Raw genomic sequence first — 19,685 nt, 5'->3', positions numbered from 1 at the left:
CGGAACTCCGCAAAAGGGTTGTCCCCTCCTGTAAACAGGAGAAGAGGGACGGGGAGGGGTTCTGGTCGAGTGGGTGGATTGAAAAAGGATCCTAATTGAGAAACCAGTTTGTGGTAGAAAAGGAAATTCCACTCTTGAGCCCAGTGACCAGCCCAGCTGCTAAATAACCCTTTGCCGGAGTCCTTCGGGCTTAACCCGGAACAGCGGACCGTGTTGGTCTATAAAGGAGTCGGCAGTGGAGAACACGCAATCAGACCTGAGTGCACCAGGTGAGTGAATTGTATTGTTAGTCCTTTGATGACTTTGGAATAAGCAGTTTGGAGAAGTGGCTTAAAGAAACAGGTAACTGTATAAGGAATTTGGTGGTTAGTGAACCACAGGGAATCTGGGGGTCTGACGTGGCAGTGGAGTGACTGCACGGGCGGATGCCCCACAGACTTGTTTGGTGACTATTTGAGCCAACATCGGACGCCTTAGTGTTGCACGAGGGGTGCTCACTTGGCCGGATCCTCTTCGGAAAAGCCCTAGGAGCAACTGGGTAAGCTTGGGTTCTGGAGCTACGCGCCCAGCTGCCCGGCCCAACCAGCACAGGACTATGGGATGGTCTGTAAAAGGGTTCGTGGTTCGCCTGTCTGGTGATCTCAGGGCAGTCTTTGGACTGTCTTTTGTGAATCTTTGTGTTCTGGAATCAGGCGTGATCGATTCCCCGAGCAGGAGTCGACGGGCTCTGTTCGATTTGGAAGACATGTCATGTTGTATTTGAATTCATGACCGAATTGTTTCTATCGATCGAAAATTATGCACTTGCTATTCACACTTTAGGTATGAATAGCAAGTGGGATTGTACGATTTAGGAGTGAAAGGGTATGTGATGAATGGATGCGTCCACGAGAGTAAGTCTGGTTGAAATGGTATGAGTTATTGAATTTATAAACATGTCGTGTTTTAGTAAATTGTGTTTTGGATGCTGCCGTCGTTGGAGTGGACGGCTGGAAGAAAGACAGCCTGCTCCTCCGGAAGGCAGTCCCAGTTTTGATATGTATGTAAAACATGGTATTTCTCCCATTTTGTTTAATTCACTATGGAACAAGTATACTAAAGATAATTTAGAACTACAATGGTTTTTAACGGGTTCTTTTGATGAAAGAAAAATTAATTATTTGCAAAACAAATTGTTTATGAAGAGAAGCCGTCAAACTATGTTCGACTTCCTGAACCTGTGGTTAAAGGAGGCGAAACAAAGGCGAATAAGAGAAGAAAAATTGGGAAAAATTAAAGCTGGAATTATTAGAAGCCCATCCACCACCTCCATATCCCCCTCAAGGTTTATATCTTGCTGTCCCAATAGCTAGGACAGGGATGGCTGGAGCTCCATCTCCCGCAGTCGCTACCGCACCAGTAGCCGTGCCCCCTCCGGCTCCATTGTTTTCTCCTCCTACCCTTCGCCCAACTACTACAGATTTGATTACTTTGCGACCTGGGCCGGTTGCTGCTTCTCCCTTGCCCCAGGTAATTTTAAACACCCCCAGTCGTAGGACCAGTGGTCTTCCCTATGGGAATGACCACTGCCTCTTCAGATGTTACGCCACGACGCCCCGTCGGGGGTTTGGAAGGCCGATGAGTTTTCACTTGATCTCCTTAGGATCTGAAGAAAGACGGGCCATTGTGAGTCAGGCATCCCAGTGGATGCGGAATCCGATTTATACTTTGGAAGATATTTGGAGTACTATGAAAGATTTTGAACCAGTTACACAACAATTGCCATTAGAACACATGGCAATACGATTAATTTCCTTATGGGAACCATATTTTGAGGAAGGGCTGGCTCCTCAGATATTATGTGATATCAGGGATTGAGCTTTTGAGTTTGAATTGCAAGTCGAAGAAGTATTCCAGAATGTTGAAATCCTGATACAATACCGAGAATGAAAGCATAGGAAATGTCCAGACTGGGGGGCACAACATCCCATGAGAGAAGTGCATCCTCTTTTCCATCCGGAGATTCCCGAAGTAAGAGATGGAGGTGGAACAGTGACCAGAAATCGTGTAGAGGCACGTTTCCAAGAGCAGTGGGTTTATACCACTTGGAAGCGGAGTGATGTTCTTACATTAAAAGCCCAACTTCCTGACCCACATACAAATCCTACAGCCTATTATAAAGAATTAACCGTAGCCGCAAATTCGGCCATTATGACTTTAGCTGATATTGAGCTATTTTTCGGCCTCTTGATCCCAGTAGCTATATGGAGACAGGTACATGACTCAGATCATGCTGCAGAACTTGGAGGGACCTGGGATCAGATTAAAGTATGGGATAAAGATCGGAAGCCAGGTGATAAACCTAAAGATGAGATTTTAGCTATACCCACTCGAATTATAACATACATGCAAACTCTTATTCCCCCACGAAAAGTGGATTGGGATAAATTAACGGCTTGTAAACAGAAAAAGGATGAAAGTGTATCTGATTTCTTCACCCGGTTTGAAAAAGTATTTATTGACTTTAATGGACAAGACTTGTCCACGGAAGGTGACATACGATTATTTGTGAATAGATTTGTCACTAATTTGTTGCCTGAAGTAATGGCCCGATTACAGGCTGCTGAAAGTACATGGACCACTTCGACCCCCTCAGTTATTCTCAGCATGGCCCAGTATTTACCTTAAAACCGAATGCGCATTTGCCACGTATCCCACAATATCGAATTTCGCCAGAAGGCGAACGGGCCTTATTACAGATTATTCGTGACTTGATTAGGAAAGGAGTGGTAGAGGAAACAGCTGCTAATGTTTGTAATAGCCCCATTTTACCGATTTTGAAAAAGGCACCACTGGACGGTGACCCTGACTATAAAGATACATATCGTTTTGTAATTGACCTCAGAGAGGTTAATAAAATAGTGATTCCCCAATATCCTGTGGTTCAAGATATCACTGCAATTCTTACTATGATTCCCCCTACTGCCCAGTATTTCACAGTGATAGATTTGAAGAATGCTTTCTTTAGCATTCCAATCCACGCTGACAGCCGTCATATTTTTGGATTCTCATTATCTGGCCGCAGTTTTAGATTTTGTCGCGCCCCTCAAGGCTATACCGAGAGTCCTAGTATTTATAGCCAAGCACTAAAAGCAGTATTAGATGAGTTAGTCCTACCTCCTGGTTATGTTCTCATCCAATATGTGCATGACATACTGGTGGCTTCAGACACAACAGAAGGTTGCAAAGAGGCCACTGTTAAATTATTGACCCATTTAGCAGTTAACGGTAATAAAGTATCCTTATCCAAATTTCAATATTGTAGACAGGAAGTGACCTACCTTGGTCATTTACTGTCGAAAGCGGGGAGAAGACTAACTCCTGAACAAATAACTGTTATTACTAACATGTCTGTGCCCCGTACTCAACGTGATGTTCGTGCTTTTCTTGGCATAACCTACGACTGTCGCCAATGGATTCCTAATTTTTCTCTTCTGGCTAAACCTTTGTTGCATTTGATTACCAAAGATGTGCATGAACCTTTGCCCTGGAAGGATGAATGTCAGGATGCTTTTGATTCTTTGAAATCTGCTCTTTGCTCTGCACCTGTCTTGGGTACTCCGGACTACCGAAAACCTTTAGTACTTTACGTGCATGAAGTGGACGGTTGTTCACTTTCAGTGTTAACACAAGGTTTTGGCAGAAAGCAACGTCCTTGCGCATATTTTTTGGCAGTATTGGATAATGTTGCCAGAGCCCTTCCTAGCTGTTTAAAGGCTACTGCTGCTGTGGCGGTGGCCATTTGACAGTCGGAGGGGATTGTTCTGAATACTGACCTCACAGTGATGGTACCGCATGCTGTGGATATATTATTGATTCGAACAAAAACCCAGCACCTTATGAGTGTGCGATTGACTGGTTATGAATTAACTCTATTTGCACCCCACATTACTATTAAATGATGTGCCACTCTGAATCCAGCCACGTTACTACCCCTCCCTTTGAGTGATCAAAAGGACAATTTCCATGATTGTATATTTCGGACTGAAGAACAAACGAAGGGACGAGTAGACCTCTATGACACCCCTTTATATGAACCTCAAGGGGAGTTTTATGTGGATGGCTCATGTTTTAAGTTACCAGATGGCACGACAACAGCTGCTTGTGCTATAACTACCCTCAGAACAGTAGTGGAGACCGCTTGGGTTTCCCATCACTCGGCGCAAGCAGCTGAACTAATTGCATTATTAAGAGCATGTGAACTGAGCGAAGGTCTAAGAGTAAATATTTTTACAGACAGCCAGTATGTCTTTGGTGTGGCCCATAGTTTTGGGCGGCTGTGGAAGGAACGAGGATTTCTTACCTCCCATGGTCAGAGAATACAGCATGGCCCTTTGATTGAAAGATTGTTGAATGCTTTAACCTTACCAGAGAAGGTGGCTATTATCAAGTGTAGCGCCCACAAGAAAATTATTGATACCACAGGGGAGGGAAATGCCTTTGCCGATCAGGTAGCGAAAGATACAGCGCAAACTAAAATGTCTGCTATGTTCCCCAGTGTATCAGCCAGATTGGTGGCGGAGACAACAGTGTTTGACAATACTATTGAAATTGTTAAAGAACTACAGAAAGAAGCTACTCCTGATGAAATAATGAAATGGGAACAGGAAATAGGGAAGTTGGATAAAAACAATTGTTGGATTGATTTGACTGAAAAACAGCGATGGCTTTTGCCCAATGCACTGGTATATGCAGTAGTTGTAATGGCCCATGGTCCCGCTCACATTGGTGCAAAAGGTATTTGTGCATTATTAGACCCTGTGTGGAATAACCCGAATATTCTAAAAATTGCTGCCCATGTGGTTAAATACTGCATGGTTTGCTTACAGCATAATCATGGAGGAAGGGAGACAGTCCTTAGTGGGAATTTTGCGCCTCCTTCTTTACCGTTTCAAGTAATACAAATGGATTATATTCAACTCGAAAGGGTGAATAACCTCAAATATGTGCGGGTGGTGGTATGTACTTTTAGTAAATGGGTTGAAGCATATCCTACTAAAGATAACACCGCTATGGCCACTGCAAAAGCCCTAATCAAAGAGTTCCTGCCCCGATTTGGTTTGCCTCGAGTCATTTGGACAGACAACGGGGTACACTTTAATGCAGACCTTGTCAAACATATTGTAATGGTCTACAGATAAAACAGAAATGTTATGCTGCACGACATCCGCAGTCTGCAGGACTGGTTGAGAAATATAATGGTATCCTGAAATTAAAGATGGCAAAAATTAAAGAAAGCACAGGCTTGAGCTGGCTTGATGCTTTACCCCTAGCGTTAATGTCATTAAGAGTAACCCCCCATTCAAGAGCCTTATGAGGTTGTTTTTGGTCGACCAGCTAATGTGTGGGGTCCTTCCGTGATATTGATTACCCTATGATGACAGATTATCTGTACGCTTTGACTAAAGAGTTGCGTTTGATTCATCAACAGGTGTCAGCTGTATTGCAGCCGCTGCCGGAGGATCCTGGACATCGTTTGGAGCCAGGACAGTGGGTCCTCGTCCGAAATTATCAGCGGAAATGGAGTTTGGAACCAAGGTGGAGTCGTCCCTACCAGATTCTTTTGGCAACACTTACAGCAGTGAAAGTGGATGGGAAGAAGCACTGGATTCATGTCTCCCACGTGAAGAAATTGCCCCTTCCGCTCCCTTTTGATCAGCAGGACCTAGACGGAGTTCTAACGCAAGAGGGAGAGCGGAGGTTGAGTTTTGTGCCTTTCTCAGATGCCCTTGAAATCGGGCAAGAGGAAGGATTGTTGATACCGCAAGGAGACGAATCAGCCCCAGTCCCTGAATCTCTTGATAAGGCTGATTCCTCAGAGGCTTCTGAAAACCTTGTTACACCTGAATGTCCCTGCTGCTGTGTTGTTTCATGACCAGGAATAACCTGGCCATCGTCGATCCAATTTATGGCCCCGAAAACAATACGATACCCCAGTTTCGGATTTTAGGAGATAGGGAAAGGCTTGAGCTGTAGGGTTGGAGATAGCTCTTTACTGGGGTACTGAGCAAGACACTGGGCTGAACCTGTTGAGAGCTTGGAACTGTCACATTGCTCTGTTCAGAAAGAAAGACTGTGTTAAATTAAGGGCCTAAATTGCAACGGTGGAATTAAAGTGAAATTGATCCTTTTTGATGAATAATAGGAGCCTGCCTGTGAGGCTCTAGACGGACACAGGGAGAAGAAACCCTCTGGCAGTTGGCTTGCACCCTTTTCCGAGTTTAGTTTGGACTTTTAGTTAGGATGTACCTCTTTGCCCGATTTTCCATTGAAGACGAGCGACCCCTTGTTCCCCGACCTTTCTCTGAAAATATTCCCATGTTTTCCGGTTGGGCTACCAGAGTGAAGGTAGCCTTTGTAATAATTATTGCAGTAATCATGATAATATTAATGTATGTGTTTGTATATTTAGAATTTGAATATCCCATGCACAAGGTATTAGGTACTACAACAGCTCCGCCTGAACATTTCTTTTATACTTTGCCTCCCCATAAGGAAAGACATTGAGATACGTATGTTAAAAATGTGTTGATTGAAATGTTACATGAAGCTCATAGCACCACAAATAAGACAAACTGTTGGGTATGTGGCCTTTTGCCCTCTGTAATGCATCTTCATGATTTATTCATTTCTCTGTCATTATCACACTTAGCGAGCTGTGAGGCCTGGTTTCAGTTGCAATCCCTTATGTATCTACATTATGTAGCTGACCCCAAAAGATATACCGAAAAAGATTATGAAGCTGTTTTAAGGTATATAGAAAAACATCAGGGATTTGATGCATTGGGAAACCATGGAGGGATTTTTAGAACCAGATGCCTGTATGATTATGTATACCACTTATGAGAATGCTAGGTGGTTGAAGGAAGAAATAATGGATTTTGAACACTTTAACTCCACGCAAGATTTTCAGTACTTCCAAGATCGTAATGTCACAGATGATAAGGCAATGCCAGTTCCCATTTTAAATAGTACTGCTTCCTTTTGTATTCAAGGTAAAGGTCATGTTAAGGTAGGAGACAGTAGATGTAACTACACCTACACTTTGCATACCTACAGCACCCCGCCCTTGATAACTCCGCCTAATGGGTATTTCATATGCGGCGAAAACGCTTACACTTGGCCTCCCCGAGGATGGGCAAGGCAGTGTTACCTGTCTTTCCTTTATACTCCAGTATATATAGCCCCTTCTAATTATCATAAGAATCACCAGCTGACTAAACGAAATTCAGATCTCTCCCGAGCCAGTAGAAGTATCGATACTGATAGTACTGATCAGACTGAAACCGCATGACAACAGTTTGTGGACATAGCAAAGGGTCTCTTTCCTATATGGGGTCTTATTTTTACTAGCAGAGATGTTAGACGTCTCTTCAGAGTGGTGGAAAATGTAGTTCAAACCAATGCAGGCTACGAGGCTCGTTTCGCTTCAAAATCGGATGGTGCTTGACGTCATCCTAGCTGATCGAGGAGGAGCATGCCGCGTGATTGGCAGCTCCTGTTGTGTGTATATCCCTGATTCTGCTCCAACTATACACTTAGCCATTCAGAAATTACATCGCTTGGCTGCGGAAGTTCATGCTGACACTGGTACTTGGTCCTTAACAGGGTGGTTCTGGAACCTTTTGTCCACCTGGGGTGGGAGATCTTTATGATCCTGGCTGGAGTAATTGGGGTTGTATTTACTTGTTGCCTGTGCCTACATTGTGGGCCAGCATGTTGCTCTTATTGCGCTGCCGAGCTTACTTCCTCGTTGACAGTTTCGCACCAGGCGAAAATAGAGAAACAGTTAGTGCAGAAGGAAGTTACCGATCTAATGCAAATGGATGAAGGTGTGTTTTTGGATTAAAACCTGTCATTTCTTTGTATGTTTATTGGCTGCATCACGCCAAAAGGGCGGTCTGAAGAAATATAAATCGATATTGTTTAATGTTGGCCTAATGTATCCAATATATTAGCATACCGCCTTAGAACCCCCCCTAGTAAATATACTCGAACCATGCATACATTAAGAATCGGGCCTTGACTGAACAAACGCCATGTTGGTTTCATTTCACTGTACCTCTTGCTCTTGCTAGGAAAACACGTCACCTGCTACTGTGTAGAGAGCGAGCCTGAGAGGTTGGCCTGGGCTATGAACGGACCATTGATTCAATCAATTGTGCATTATGTGGGTTTTCCTGTTGGCTTCACGAGAAGTGGTACTTTTCCATGTACGGGGTTTTCATGAGGTATGCTGAAAGTATATATGCACTGCTTTGAATGTAATCCAGCAGTCTCCTCTGCGCACCTTTGAGGGTGAAGACGAGAGAGAGGCTACCCTATATAGGGTACTTTGCAAAATAAACGATTGAACCTTCTCCATTACCAACTGACTTATTCTTGGTAAATAAGGTATACGGGCTATTGGTAAGTATAGCTCAATGGTATTTTTTTAGTACTTCACTGATGTTATGGACACCTCAAGAAATGTTTTATTTGTTTCTCATCCATGGTTTAATCTGTTCTTCTTGACTCAATCTTGTAATCGTTTTATTGTAATGTATTCTCCCATTGCTCGTTTTTGTGTTTATTTCTTTGTATTGTTGTATAACATATGTATTACGTCTCCTTCTTGTTTCCAACATATTTTGTCCTCGTATTCTCTTTTCTCTTTATACAGGTATTGCTTGTCTCTATCCATCCCGATGTCTCCCCTTTATATGTGATGTACTGATGTGATTCAGTGGATGTTCGGTGGTCTCTGCTCATGCTGCCGTCGTCGTCATCTTCTGGCGTCGTCACCCCCACTTGTTGTTTTGTATCTGTAGGTATGTTTTTCAGTCGTCTGTATTTGACATGTACTGTCTTCTTTATCTCTATCTTCCCCTTTCTTTTGCTGTTCTTCCATCCTTTCAATCTGCGTTCTTCCCTGTTCTACTCTTCCATTTTCCTTTATACTATTTCTCTTCTCCTCGCATTTTTTTCTTTTAAAATATGTTCTCGTTCTGGTAAGGTTAGCCTCTGTTCATATTTTCTTAACGATTCACATTTCGGGTTACTACCTGGATTGTTAAGGGTTTAAATAATCCAATTAAAAGGCAGCGAGTGCTTTCTCACCTAGCTAAGCTAAAAACTGATGACGCCCTACTCCAAGAATCCCATCTTTCAGAAACCGAAGCTTTGAAACTCAAGAGATGCTGGGTGGGACATGTTTTCAACTCTCCTGCTGCGGGTAAGAAAAATAGAGTTGTGATTTTGTGGCACGAAAAGTTAAATGTTTCTATTGTTTCTCAAGAATGTGATATTAATAGTCGTTGGGTGATGGTTCAATTACTCATAGACAGGATTCCTATTGTTATTTTCAATGTTTATGCTCATACTGGTATTGATAAGTCTTTTTGGCCTACTATTTCTGAAAAGGTGTATTCAATTTCTGATGATTACCTTATTTTAGGTGGTGACAATAACCAAATTCTTGACCCCATTTTAGATAGACACTCCAAAGTTAAATTTTCTCCATCCAACATGCACTCTCAATTCACTTCTTCTATACACCACAAAGCTTAGTAGACATTTGGAGATTATGTCATCCTAACCTTCGAGAATATAGTTATTACTCCCCTACCCATCACTCCCAATCCCGTATTGACTATCTGTTTCTTAGCAAGCCTTTAGCTCAACACGCTATACACTCTGATATTGGTTCTATTTTAATCTCAGACCACGCTCCCGTCCTTGTTGATATTGACCTCATCCCCTTTTCTCCTCACACAGGTAGATGGAGATTTAATACCGCTTTCCTCTTTTATCCCAATTTTTGTTCAAAATGTAATGTTTTTGCCACAGAGTTCTTTAAGATTAATCATACCCCGACTCCTCTTTTGTTATGGTGTGGGACTCTTTTAAAGCAGCTGCTAGAGGTATTATCAATTTTGTTTCACATAAGAAAAAGCTTTTGGAAGCTCAATCTGCCTAACATGTTAATAAAATTAAACAACTTGAGTATACTTATTATCACTCCAACACTGAATCCTCTCTTAAAGACCTTATTGATGCTAAATTTACTTTCAATAAATTGACCACGGATGCAGCTTCAAACTTTTTATTAAAGTGTAATTCCCGTTATTATGGAGGTCAAAATAAGGTGGGGAAACTACTAGCCAATTATTTGAAAATCCAGAAAGAACGAACGAAAGTTGAATCTATTCAAGGATCTACTGGAGATTCTTTATTTAAGGACAAAGATATTTTAAATGAATTTGTCGCTTTCTACAAAAATCTTTATACTCCGGAAAACATTCCAAACTCAACCGATCTTCTTTCCTACTACCAATCTATACCATCTCCTCCTTCCAACCATATTGATTTTGCTTCTTTAGATTCTGACAGCTCACTTGCAGAAATCTCTCAGGCTGTTTCGGTGTTACGTCGAGGGAAGGCTCCTGGTCCAGATGGATTTACCATTGAATTTTATAATCATTTTGCTTCACTTCTCTTACCTAATCTTTTACTTCTATTTCAATACTTTTTGGATTCAGGTTCTTCACGAGGTACGTTTCAGGAAGCCCTGATATGTTTAATTCCTAAGGATGATAAAGACCATTCATTATGTAAGAACTACCAACCTATTTCTCCAGTGAATACTGATTATAAGATTTTTGCCAAAACTCTGGCTCTTAGAATTGATCCACTTTTACCTGATTTAATCGGCCCTGAACAATCAGGTTTTGTTGAAGGATGGCTTTCCTCTGAAAATTCACGTGTCTTTTTTAATATTCTAAGTAAGGCCCCCTCGCCTAATCATCCTCTAGCCGCTATCTCCCTAGATGCTGAGAAAGCCTTCGATAGGATTGGCTGGGATTTTATCTTCAATGCTCTCAAATGAGCAGGCTTCACTCCTAAATGTATTTCTTTTATTTCTTTACTCTATTCTGGTCCTCAGGCATAAATTTTTGTTAACGGTATGGTTTCAGATTATTTTGCTCTACAAAGAGGGGTCTGCCAAGGTTGTCCATTGTCTCCTTTACTATTTGTTTTAGCCTTAGAACCCTTTCTTACCAAGATTCGACAAGATGTTAATATCTCTCGTTTTCATTTTGGTTCCCAACAAATTAAGCTTTCGGTTTATGCTGATGACATTCTTTTATACTGTTCTGATCCGCAATCCTCTCTCCCTTTCTTCCTTCAGGAAGTTTCTTCTTTTTCCGCAGTTTCTGGATATTGTCTTAACGTTGACAAGTGCGAAATCTTGCCCTTAAACCCTCTTTGCCAAAAACATCTTTTCAAATATTCTGGTTTTTCTTGGCAGCCTCTTAAGATCAAATACTTAAGATTTTGGTTTGCTCCTCTTTTATCTGACACTCTTAAAATAAACTTTGATAATATAGCCAAAAAATTGAATGCTGCCATTTCCGGATGGAATACTCTTTTTCTATCTTGGTGGGGCCGTCTTGATTCGATTAAAATGATGTTACCGCCACTCATATTATACACTATCTCTATGATTCCTATTTGTATTCCTGACTACTATTTTAAAGAGATCGATTCTACTCTTCTTAAGTTCTTGTGGAAAGGTAAACGTTCTCGTTTAGCTCTTGCTTCCCTGAAGAAGGATAAATCTAATGGTGGACTTCGCTTCCCTGATTTTAAATCTTATCATCATGTTTTTTTCCTTGAAACAGGCTTCCCGTTGGCTTTCGACTGATCTTCCTTTTCATCCTCCTCTCTGGCTAAAGATAGAATCTTCATTTCTCACTCCGTTTGATTTCCGCGAAATCTTATACTTTACATCCAATATGATCTCTCTCCGTAACCCTATTGTCTCCCACTCCCATACTCTTCTTATCCCTTTTCTACCCTCCTCCAACTCCTCTATCTCTTCCACTCGTTTACAGCCTATTTGGCACAATAAACAGCTCACGATCCGTAATCGATCAATTTTCTGGAAGACTTGGCATTCCAAAGGCTTACGGTGGATTTCTAAACTTATTTCCCTTGATCAACCTCTTTCCTTTTCTGATTTTCAATCTCAGTTTTCCTTACCTTCATCTGCTCGTTCGCAATATAATTTACTTTGTCCCATTCTTATTCAATACCTTCAATCCTTATCTATCACTAATGATATACCCACTGTATCTCAACGTATATTTTCTGCATTAGCCCACTCTCCTTCTGCTTCTTTTCTCTATAAATCTCTCCATCTTTCTTTGGACAGGCCCACATCTAAGATTGACTTGGCCTGGGAGAAAGATTTTTCACAGGAGTGGTCAGTTCCTTTTTGGGTCACAATTTGGTCCAAACTTCATAAAACCTCTAGAGATGCTAACACCACACAAACCCTTTTTTTCATTTATAATCGGATTTTATTTACTCCATTGATTTTATCGACCTTTTCTCCAGAAACTCCTGCTTCTTGTTGGACGTGCTCATGCTCAGCTGCTGATTTAAAACACATGTTATTTGAATGCCCTCATATACTTCAGTTTTGGAAACTTGTTTGGTCTCAAATCCCCCAAAAATTTAAATTTCACATTCCCTTTTCCATTACACACATTTTTCTGGGTTCCCTTTTTCCCATCTATCCTCAATCTTCACATCACTACATACTCATGGATCTTTTGATAGCTATATCCTTTCATCTCATAACTTCCAATTGGAAACAAGCTAATAATGTCACCTTTCGTTCGTGGTGGAATGCGGTTTGTTTCCACCACCGACGTGACACTAATTATGTTTCTCCCATTTCCCTAGCAATCAAAAGAGATCTCCTTTGGCTAATTATTTATCTTTAGTTGCTTCCTCGACCACTGCCTGTCGCACTAGATCTGATGAGGTACAGAAATCGCTTTGATTTCCCCAATGCATTTTACCATTCTCTCTAGCCGATTACCATTTATCTTTGATTGGATTATTGTATATTTTCTTTATTTTTAAGTTATGCCTATGCTTCCATTGTTTTTTCTATGCGCATAGTTAAATTGAATTTATTCTGTGTTTCATATGCATTGTACTCTTCTCATCATTCCATGTATTTTTATTGTATAACTGGTATGGTTTATCATTTTGGCTGTCTCTTCATTTTCTGTTTCCTTTTTGTTCTTTAATAAATTGAAACTTAAAAAAAAAACACTAATGTTGCATGTTGTGCCTAATCCCGACTTAGAAAACTTAGAAAAGGAGGTATTACCTGTAAAATACTCCACCCCAAATGAATGGTATTGCTGTACACCACCATTCCCAAGTCCTCTAAATTGAGCTCTTAGACTTCAATCTGCTTTTCTGCAAATAGTATGAGCAAATACTAGAAACATTTAAAGTATACCAAACCTTATATTCTAATGTAGCTCTGAAAAGTCTTTGTAAATGCCTCAATTGTAGATTTCACTATATTTAGAGTTAGAAACTTTTTCTACAGAAGGAGTGATAGCACTAAGGTAAGTGTCTTAGGGCATTTTCAGTTCGTACAGTTAATACGGCATTATCCCATACAGAAATTGGTGGTGAGGAGTGCTTACAGTTAAAAACATTACATTTCACCGTAGGTAACAAAGGAAACCTCTTTGATGCGACCACACAATCATCCCAAGGAGCATACTGGATAAGTTTTGCCAGGGCTGAGTCAGCACTGAAATTATGCAGGACAGGCTGAAGTTTCGTACTGAGAGGAAATTTAAAAATAAACTATTGTTCTGTGACAGAACACTACCATTCAGTAATATCATTAAGCACACGTCACTGATGTATTGAGCATGGTCCTATCCAAATCCATCTTTTTTTTTACTGTGGAAGGACATCTTAACTTTGAGATCTGAGCAAAACTGAGCAGTACGTGTGATATTACTGTTGACACTGGTTATTACTGCAGGATTTCAGTAGGGGTTAGCATTGTCAGCAAATATACATATTGTTAAACAGATGTGTTAAAATATTTACTGGTTATGTTTAAAAAAAACAATTTTTGCTTTCTGTTCTCACACCTAATGGCTGATGGTACAGGACTGGGGCAAATGCAGAGAAGAGAGACAAATATATAAGTGGAGAGGAGTGGTTGGTTAGGAGATTTCACTATGTACTCGACAATCAATTAATGAATCAGGTGTTTGTTAAGTGCAACTACTCACCTGTAAGGGTCTCAAGGAGCTGGGGGGTGGGGGTGGTCGCAGGTTCCAGTCCATCAAGGATGGGGTCTGTCGAAGAACCAGGTTTAGAGTTTTTTTGCGGAGATGGGGAGCGATGTTGTCTGTCTGAGGTGGAGCAGAAGGTCGTTCCAGGCTCTGGCCGCAAGGAAGGAGAAGGAGCGGCCTCCCGATCTGGTCTTTCTGGTGTGGGGGACCACAGAATAGGAGAGCTGGGCTGGTCATAGGGTCCTTTGGGGTGCGTGGAATTTGAGTTGGCTTTTCAGGTATGCTGGTCCGGTGTCGTGGAGGGCCTTGTGAGCATGTGTTAGCATCTTGAAGGTGACTCTAGCTTCGACGGGGAGCTAGTGGAGTGTGCGCAGGTGCTGGGAGATGTGGCAGTGTCTTGGCAGGTTGAGGACCAGTCTTGCAGCGGCGTTTTGAATGTTCTGTAGCTTGCGGGTGAGGTTTTTGTTTATTCCGGCATAGAGCGCATTGCAGTAGTTGAGCCTGCTGGTCACCAGGGCGTGAGTGACGGTCTTTCTGTGTTCGAGGGGGATCCATTTGAAAGTCTTACGTAGGAGGTGGAGGGTGTGTAAGTAGGAGGACGAGACGGACTTAATCTGGCAGTCCATTTTGAGCTCGGAGTCCAGGATGATTCCCAGGTTGCATGTGTGGTCCGTGGGGGTGGCCGGGCTTCCGAGGGCTGGGGGCCACAAGGTGTCGTTCCAGGCGTAGGGTTTTGGGCCCATAATGAGTACTTTCGCTCTGTTGGTGTTTAGTTGCAGGCAGCTGTTTTTCATCCATTTGGCAACGGCTTCCATGCCTTCTTGAAAGTTGTGTCTGGTGGTGTTGGGTTCGTTGGATAGGGAGAGGATGAGTTGGGTGTCGTCAGGTTGTAGGTGTATGGTCCGAGAGGAAAGAGGGGAGTCTGACCCACTGCGTTCTGCCGGAGAGGATGGAGCGTATCCAGTCGAGGGCCTTGTCTTTGATCCCTGCGTCGTGGAGTCTGCGTATTAGGGTGGGTGACAGACTGTGATAAACACCGCTGAGAGGTCGAGGAGGATGAGGGCTGCTGTTTCTCCTTTGTCAAGTAAGGTGCGGATGTCGTCTGTTGCGGTGAGGAGGGCGGTTTCCGTATTGTGGTTTTTTCTGAAGCTGGATACGCAGGAGGCGAGGATGTTGTGGTCTTCGATGAATGTGGCAAGTTGGCTGTTGATGGCTTTCTAAATGACTTTCACTGGGAACTGGTGCAGGGAGATGGGTCTGTAGTTTTTTAGGTCAGTGGGGTCCGCCGAGGGTTTCTTCAGGAGGGGGTTGATCTCAGTGTGTTTCCAGTCATCTGGGAACAAGGCGGTTGCCAGGGAGTGGTTGATGGTGTGGCAGAGCATGGGTGCGATGGTGTCGGCTGCTCTGTTGAAAATGTGGTAGGGACAGGGGTCCGTGGGGGTCCCAGAGTGGATTGACTTCATCTTCTTCAGTGTATCTTCGTTGGTGAGGGCTGTCCAGTTGTCGATCGCTGGCTTCAGAGTGTAGGGGGTCATTGGTAAGGGTTCAGTGTGTTGGTTGTCTTCGTCGAAGTTGTCATAGATGCTCTTGATTTTGTGGTGGAAAAAGGTGCTGAGTTTGTTGCAGAGGTCTTGTGAGGGAGTGATGTCGGTGGACTCGCTGGTGAGTTGGGTGAACTCCTTGATGATGTTGAACAGTTCTTTGCTGTTGTGTGCATGAGTGGAGATTCTGTCTTCAATCGCTTTTTTCCTCGTTTTCTGATGAGTTGGTGGCAGCTCAGAAGTTGTTGTGGGCTTCTGTGGATTTGATGTTCCTCCAGGCCTTTTCGAGGTGGTGGCAAGTGCATGTGGACTCTCGAAGTTGGGTGGTGAACCATCCAGCTTTCTTGGCGTGGGTGTTGTTGTTTTTCTTGAAGGGGGCGATGGTGTTGGCGCTGTCAGAGATCCATCTGTGCAGGGTTCGTGCTGTGATATTGGGGTCGTCATTTTCTGCGATGGTTTGGGTGGAGTTGCTGAATGAAGAGGTTAGCTCGTCGTCGGTGATTCTGGTCCAGTTTCTTTGTGGGAGCAAGTGCTGGTGTCTGTGGATGGTGGGTGTTCTGAAGGTGAAGTGGATGCATGGTCAGTCCATTGGAGTTCGGTGGTGTGGCTGAAGGTGATGGAGTTTCCTGTTGTGAAGAGGGGGGCGAGGGTGTGTCCTGCTGAGTGCGTGGGTTCGGTCACGATCTGGCAGAGATCAATGTTGTGGAGGTTTTTCCAGGAGGGATGTGGTGCTGGGGTCCAGTTGGTTGTCGAGGTGGAAGTGGAGGTCCCCCAGTAGGGTGTAGTTGGTGGACACAATGGCATGCTGGGAGATGATGTCCATGATGGGAGTTGGCAAAAAGTCAGCGAGGTCCAGGGGGTCGGTAGATGGGGGTTCCTCGGAGGGTGGAGGTAGTATCTTGAAGTGAAGGTGTTCCATCAGGTCTGTGGGCTCGTCGGGGAGTGTGCTCAGGCGGAGCGTGGAATTGTGGACGATGGCGATTCCTTCTCCTGGGCGGTTCCTTCCTGGAGATCTTGTATCTTTGGGGAATGGCGATAGCGATGTCCGGCCCCGAGGTGGTGTTGGTCCTGGTTTCGGTAAAGTATGCTACGCCCGGGGAGGTGCTGTCGAGGAGGTCCCAGATTTCGGTGGCGTGTTTGTGGAGGGATCGGACGTTGAGGAGGATGCATTGCAGGGTCTTCGGTTCGGTTGTGTTCTTGGGGGCAGGTTGCGATGGGTCCGTGGTCTTGGAGGTGCTGCAGGTGTGCCGGCAGCGATGATAGCTGAAAGGTCCGCCATTAAGTAGGGGTCAGGGAGGACTGGACAGCTAGCTGGGAGGCGGGAGCGGGGAGGGGAGCTGGATTGGGCCGGTGGTACTGGTCAAGCTGGGGGAGAGGGGCCGCTGGGGCAGGAGCGGCGGGGCAAAATGGGCTGAAAAAGGCAAAAAGAGAGAGAGAGAAAAGTGCAAATAAAGCAGCAAAAGTGCAAGAAAGAGTGGAGGAAAAACACAGGAGAGTGAAAGGGGGAGATTGAGATGAGGGTTAAAAACTAGTGAAAAATGCAGGAAAGACCCAGAAGGAGAGCGAATGGGGGAGCTTGAAATAAGGGAAAACGACAGAAAATGGAGGAAAGACCCAGAAGGAGAGTGAAGGAGGAGATAGAAGTGAGGGAAAAAAAATAGTAAAAAGGAGGGAAAAAGCGGAGAGAGAGAATGGAGACTGAGGTCCACAGGACCACCAGGGATGAGGCGCAGGTGAAACCTGCGGGTGGAGGAGGTCCTCAAACACCAACACTCGAGAGTGCAGGGGCTCGAGAGAAGGCTCACTTAATGGTGGAGCTACGAGGGAGGGAGATCAATTTCACTGACAATGAGTCAGCGGACTTGCTCATGGATTTGGATTGTGATCCTGGTGGAATGACTGAATCCTCTGTACCGCTTGTTCAGAATTCCAAATAAGGTCCTACAACATTTTAAATATATATATGTTATGGTCTTCCTGTGTCTGCGAAAATGACGGGGATTATTCAAGCATTTATGTCTATCAATGAAGAACATATGATGTAGAACTTATTTTTATTTTTGTGCAACATCTCAACGACAGAATGTTATGTATTAAAAAATGTGTCACATTTTGTTCTGTATAATATGTCTAAAGCAGTATAAATGCACATTTATTGTCAGAAACCCTTCTTTTCATTCAAACTATTTTTGATCGAACACTTTATTTTGGTGAATTTGTTCATATTTGTCTCTTCTAGATCACTTTGCACATTTGCTTTATTCTGCCACAGTTTATTTAAAAATCATTTTGCTTTTATCTTCTAAGCTCAATGGAATATTTTCATTTGGAGCAGGCTTGCTTTAAAACTTGGCACATTTCCAGTTTTAGCTTATCAGACAATCTCAACATGCACATATTTTAAGTTCTCTCAGAGTACACATTGTTTTCTTGTGCATATCATTTTGTTACTTATTCTCAATGATTTGACTGTTTCATTATGCCGTTCTAATCTGGTTTGTTTGTTGTTCATTTAGACAATGTATGTGAAGTGTGCCAGCATAGTTTTCTGTTTAGTATTTCAGTTACTGGTTTTTATCACTGCTGTGCCGGTAATTATGTTTACTGAGTACATCTATTATTACACAAGATGAAGTGAGAGCCTTTGCTAATTTATTCATAGTAGAATTTCTGAATCCACTTAGCCCCCCACTGGTCATGCGGATCAACCCATTTTGATGGAAGTATTAACATTGTTTTACTTCACCAGGCTTAGAGAACACCAGGAAAGGTGAAGCCTAAGATCCTGAAAGTTTTTGTTTTAATTTGTATTTGCATATGTCCACTTGCATCTTTCTGTGAAAAACCTTAGTGCTTGAGCAAGCTATCACGGTGAACACAGTGTTCCTCACAGATCTGATTACCTTTAGGAAGTCACATTATTTTCACTAGGTGGAAGCTCGAGCACAGCTCACAATAAGGCTATGATCTATCTACCACTAGCTTAACAATCCTATAAACTAAAACCACAATTCAACTTACTGAAAACAATACTGAAGCATAATGGCTCGATTCATGTAGAAGTCAGTCACAATCTATGGAAGAAATTAAGGGCTTTTTCTGATGACCCAATTTGAACCCTTGCTTAATATTTATTCAACAAAAAAGAAGATGTTGTGAAGACCTTCTATCTATATCCTAGGGGTTTCTCAAAAAGTACAATACCAATGTTACTGAGTAGTTAGCATGCTTCATCATCAATTGCAAAAGGCATTTATGGGTCAACATTTGATGTCATAATTAACAATGTATCAGCAGAACTGGTTATGTACCTTGGATGTGATGTTGACAGCGGTCTGTGGTTCTGTTGTGAAGTAAAGGGGTGCTGGGAGTTTGCCTAGCAAGCTTTTCAGAGCTTCTTCAACGTGGTGGAGATTGACACCTTGCTGATTCTCATTTTGGTCCTTCTTGATTTTCTCCAGTTTCTGATGGAAGAGGAAGGTTGGTTCTATGGTATTATACAGGTGGGTCAGAGTTTCCCTTGTCACATACTTCTGCAGGCTGACACCTTGATCCAAGAAAAGCTGCACAAAATTTGGCTTATCTTCCATTAGAGCAATCGTTAGAACTGGGTACAAATCTTCAGCCTGTAAAAATGAAACAGATAATCCATTATTCATCACAGTAGCACTTGTGTCTGCATGTATTCATATATTGATTGATTTAGAGAGCTATGTGAAAAGCTGTACCCAGAACAGTCTATAAATAGAACCAGCTGGGGCTAAATGAGGGAAAGGTGTAAAGGTGGTGACCGGGAGAAAATTCAATTGGGAAGTTGACATTATACTAGACAAAAGCAACATCAATAGACAGAGAATGTTATTTGACAATTGTTGCAGGACAGTCAGTGCCCACAGGAAAGTTGTGCGTTCACTACTTCTAGATTAAATTGCACATACTCTCTACTATCTGAGGGCTGTTCTCCTGTGCAAAAATTTAGACAAATCTAGGGAACCTAATT

At 42.8% G+C, this 19,685-nt stretch overlaps 1 protein-coding gene across 7 annotated transcripts in view; it reads right to left on the bottom strand.

The window, feature by feature from the left end:
• LOC144773616 (transient receptor potential cation channel subfamily M member 2-like) overlaps positions 1-19,685 on the bottom strand; it is a 4,189,411-nt gene that overhangs the window by 2,979,524 nt on the left and 1,190,202 nt on the right. For all 7 annotated transcript variants that reach the window (XR_013600029.1, XR_013600030.1, XM_078658762.1 and 4 more), the window contains exon 12: positions 18,997-19,311. Coding sequence is in view for 5 of the 7 variants with exons in the window: in XM_078658762.1 (XP_078514888.1) it covers positions 18,997-19,311 (315 nt within the window). In the remaining 2 variants the exon portion in view is untranslated. The remainder of the gene's footprint in view (positions 1-18,996; positions 19,312-19,685) is intronic.

This window comes from Lissotriton helveticus, chromosome 8 (assembly GCF_964261635.1).
Source record: "Lissotriton helveticus chromosome 8, aLisHel1.1, whole genome shotgun sequence".
Lineage (NCBI taxonomy): Eukaryota > Metazoa > Chordata > Amphibia > Caudata > Salamandridae > Lissotriton > Lissotriton helveticus.
This window is presented reverse-complemented; position numbering and strand designations above follow the sequence as displayed.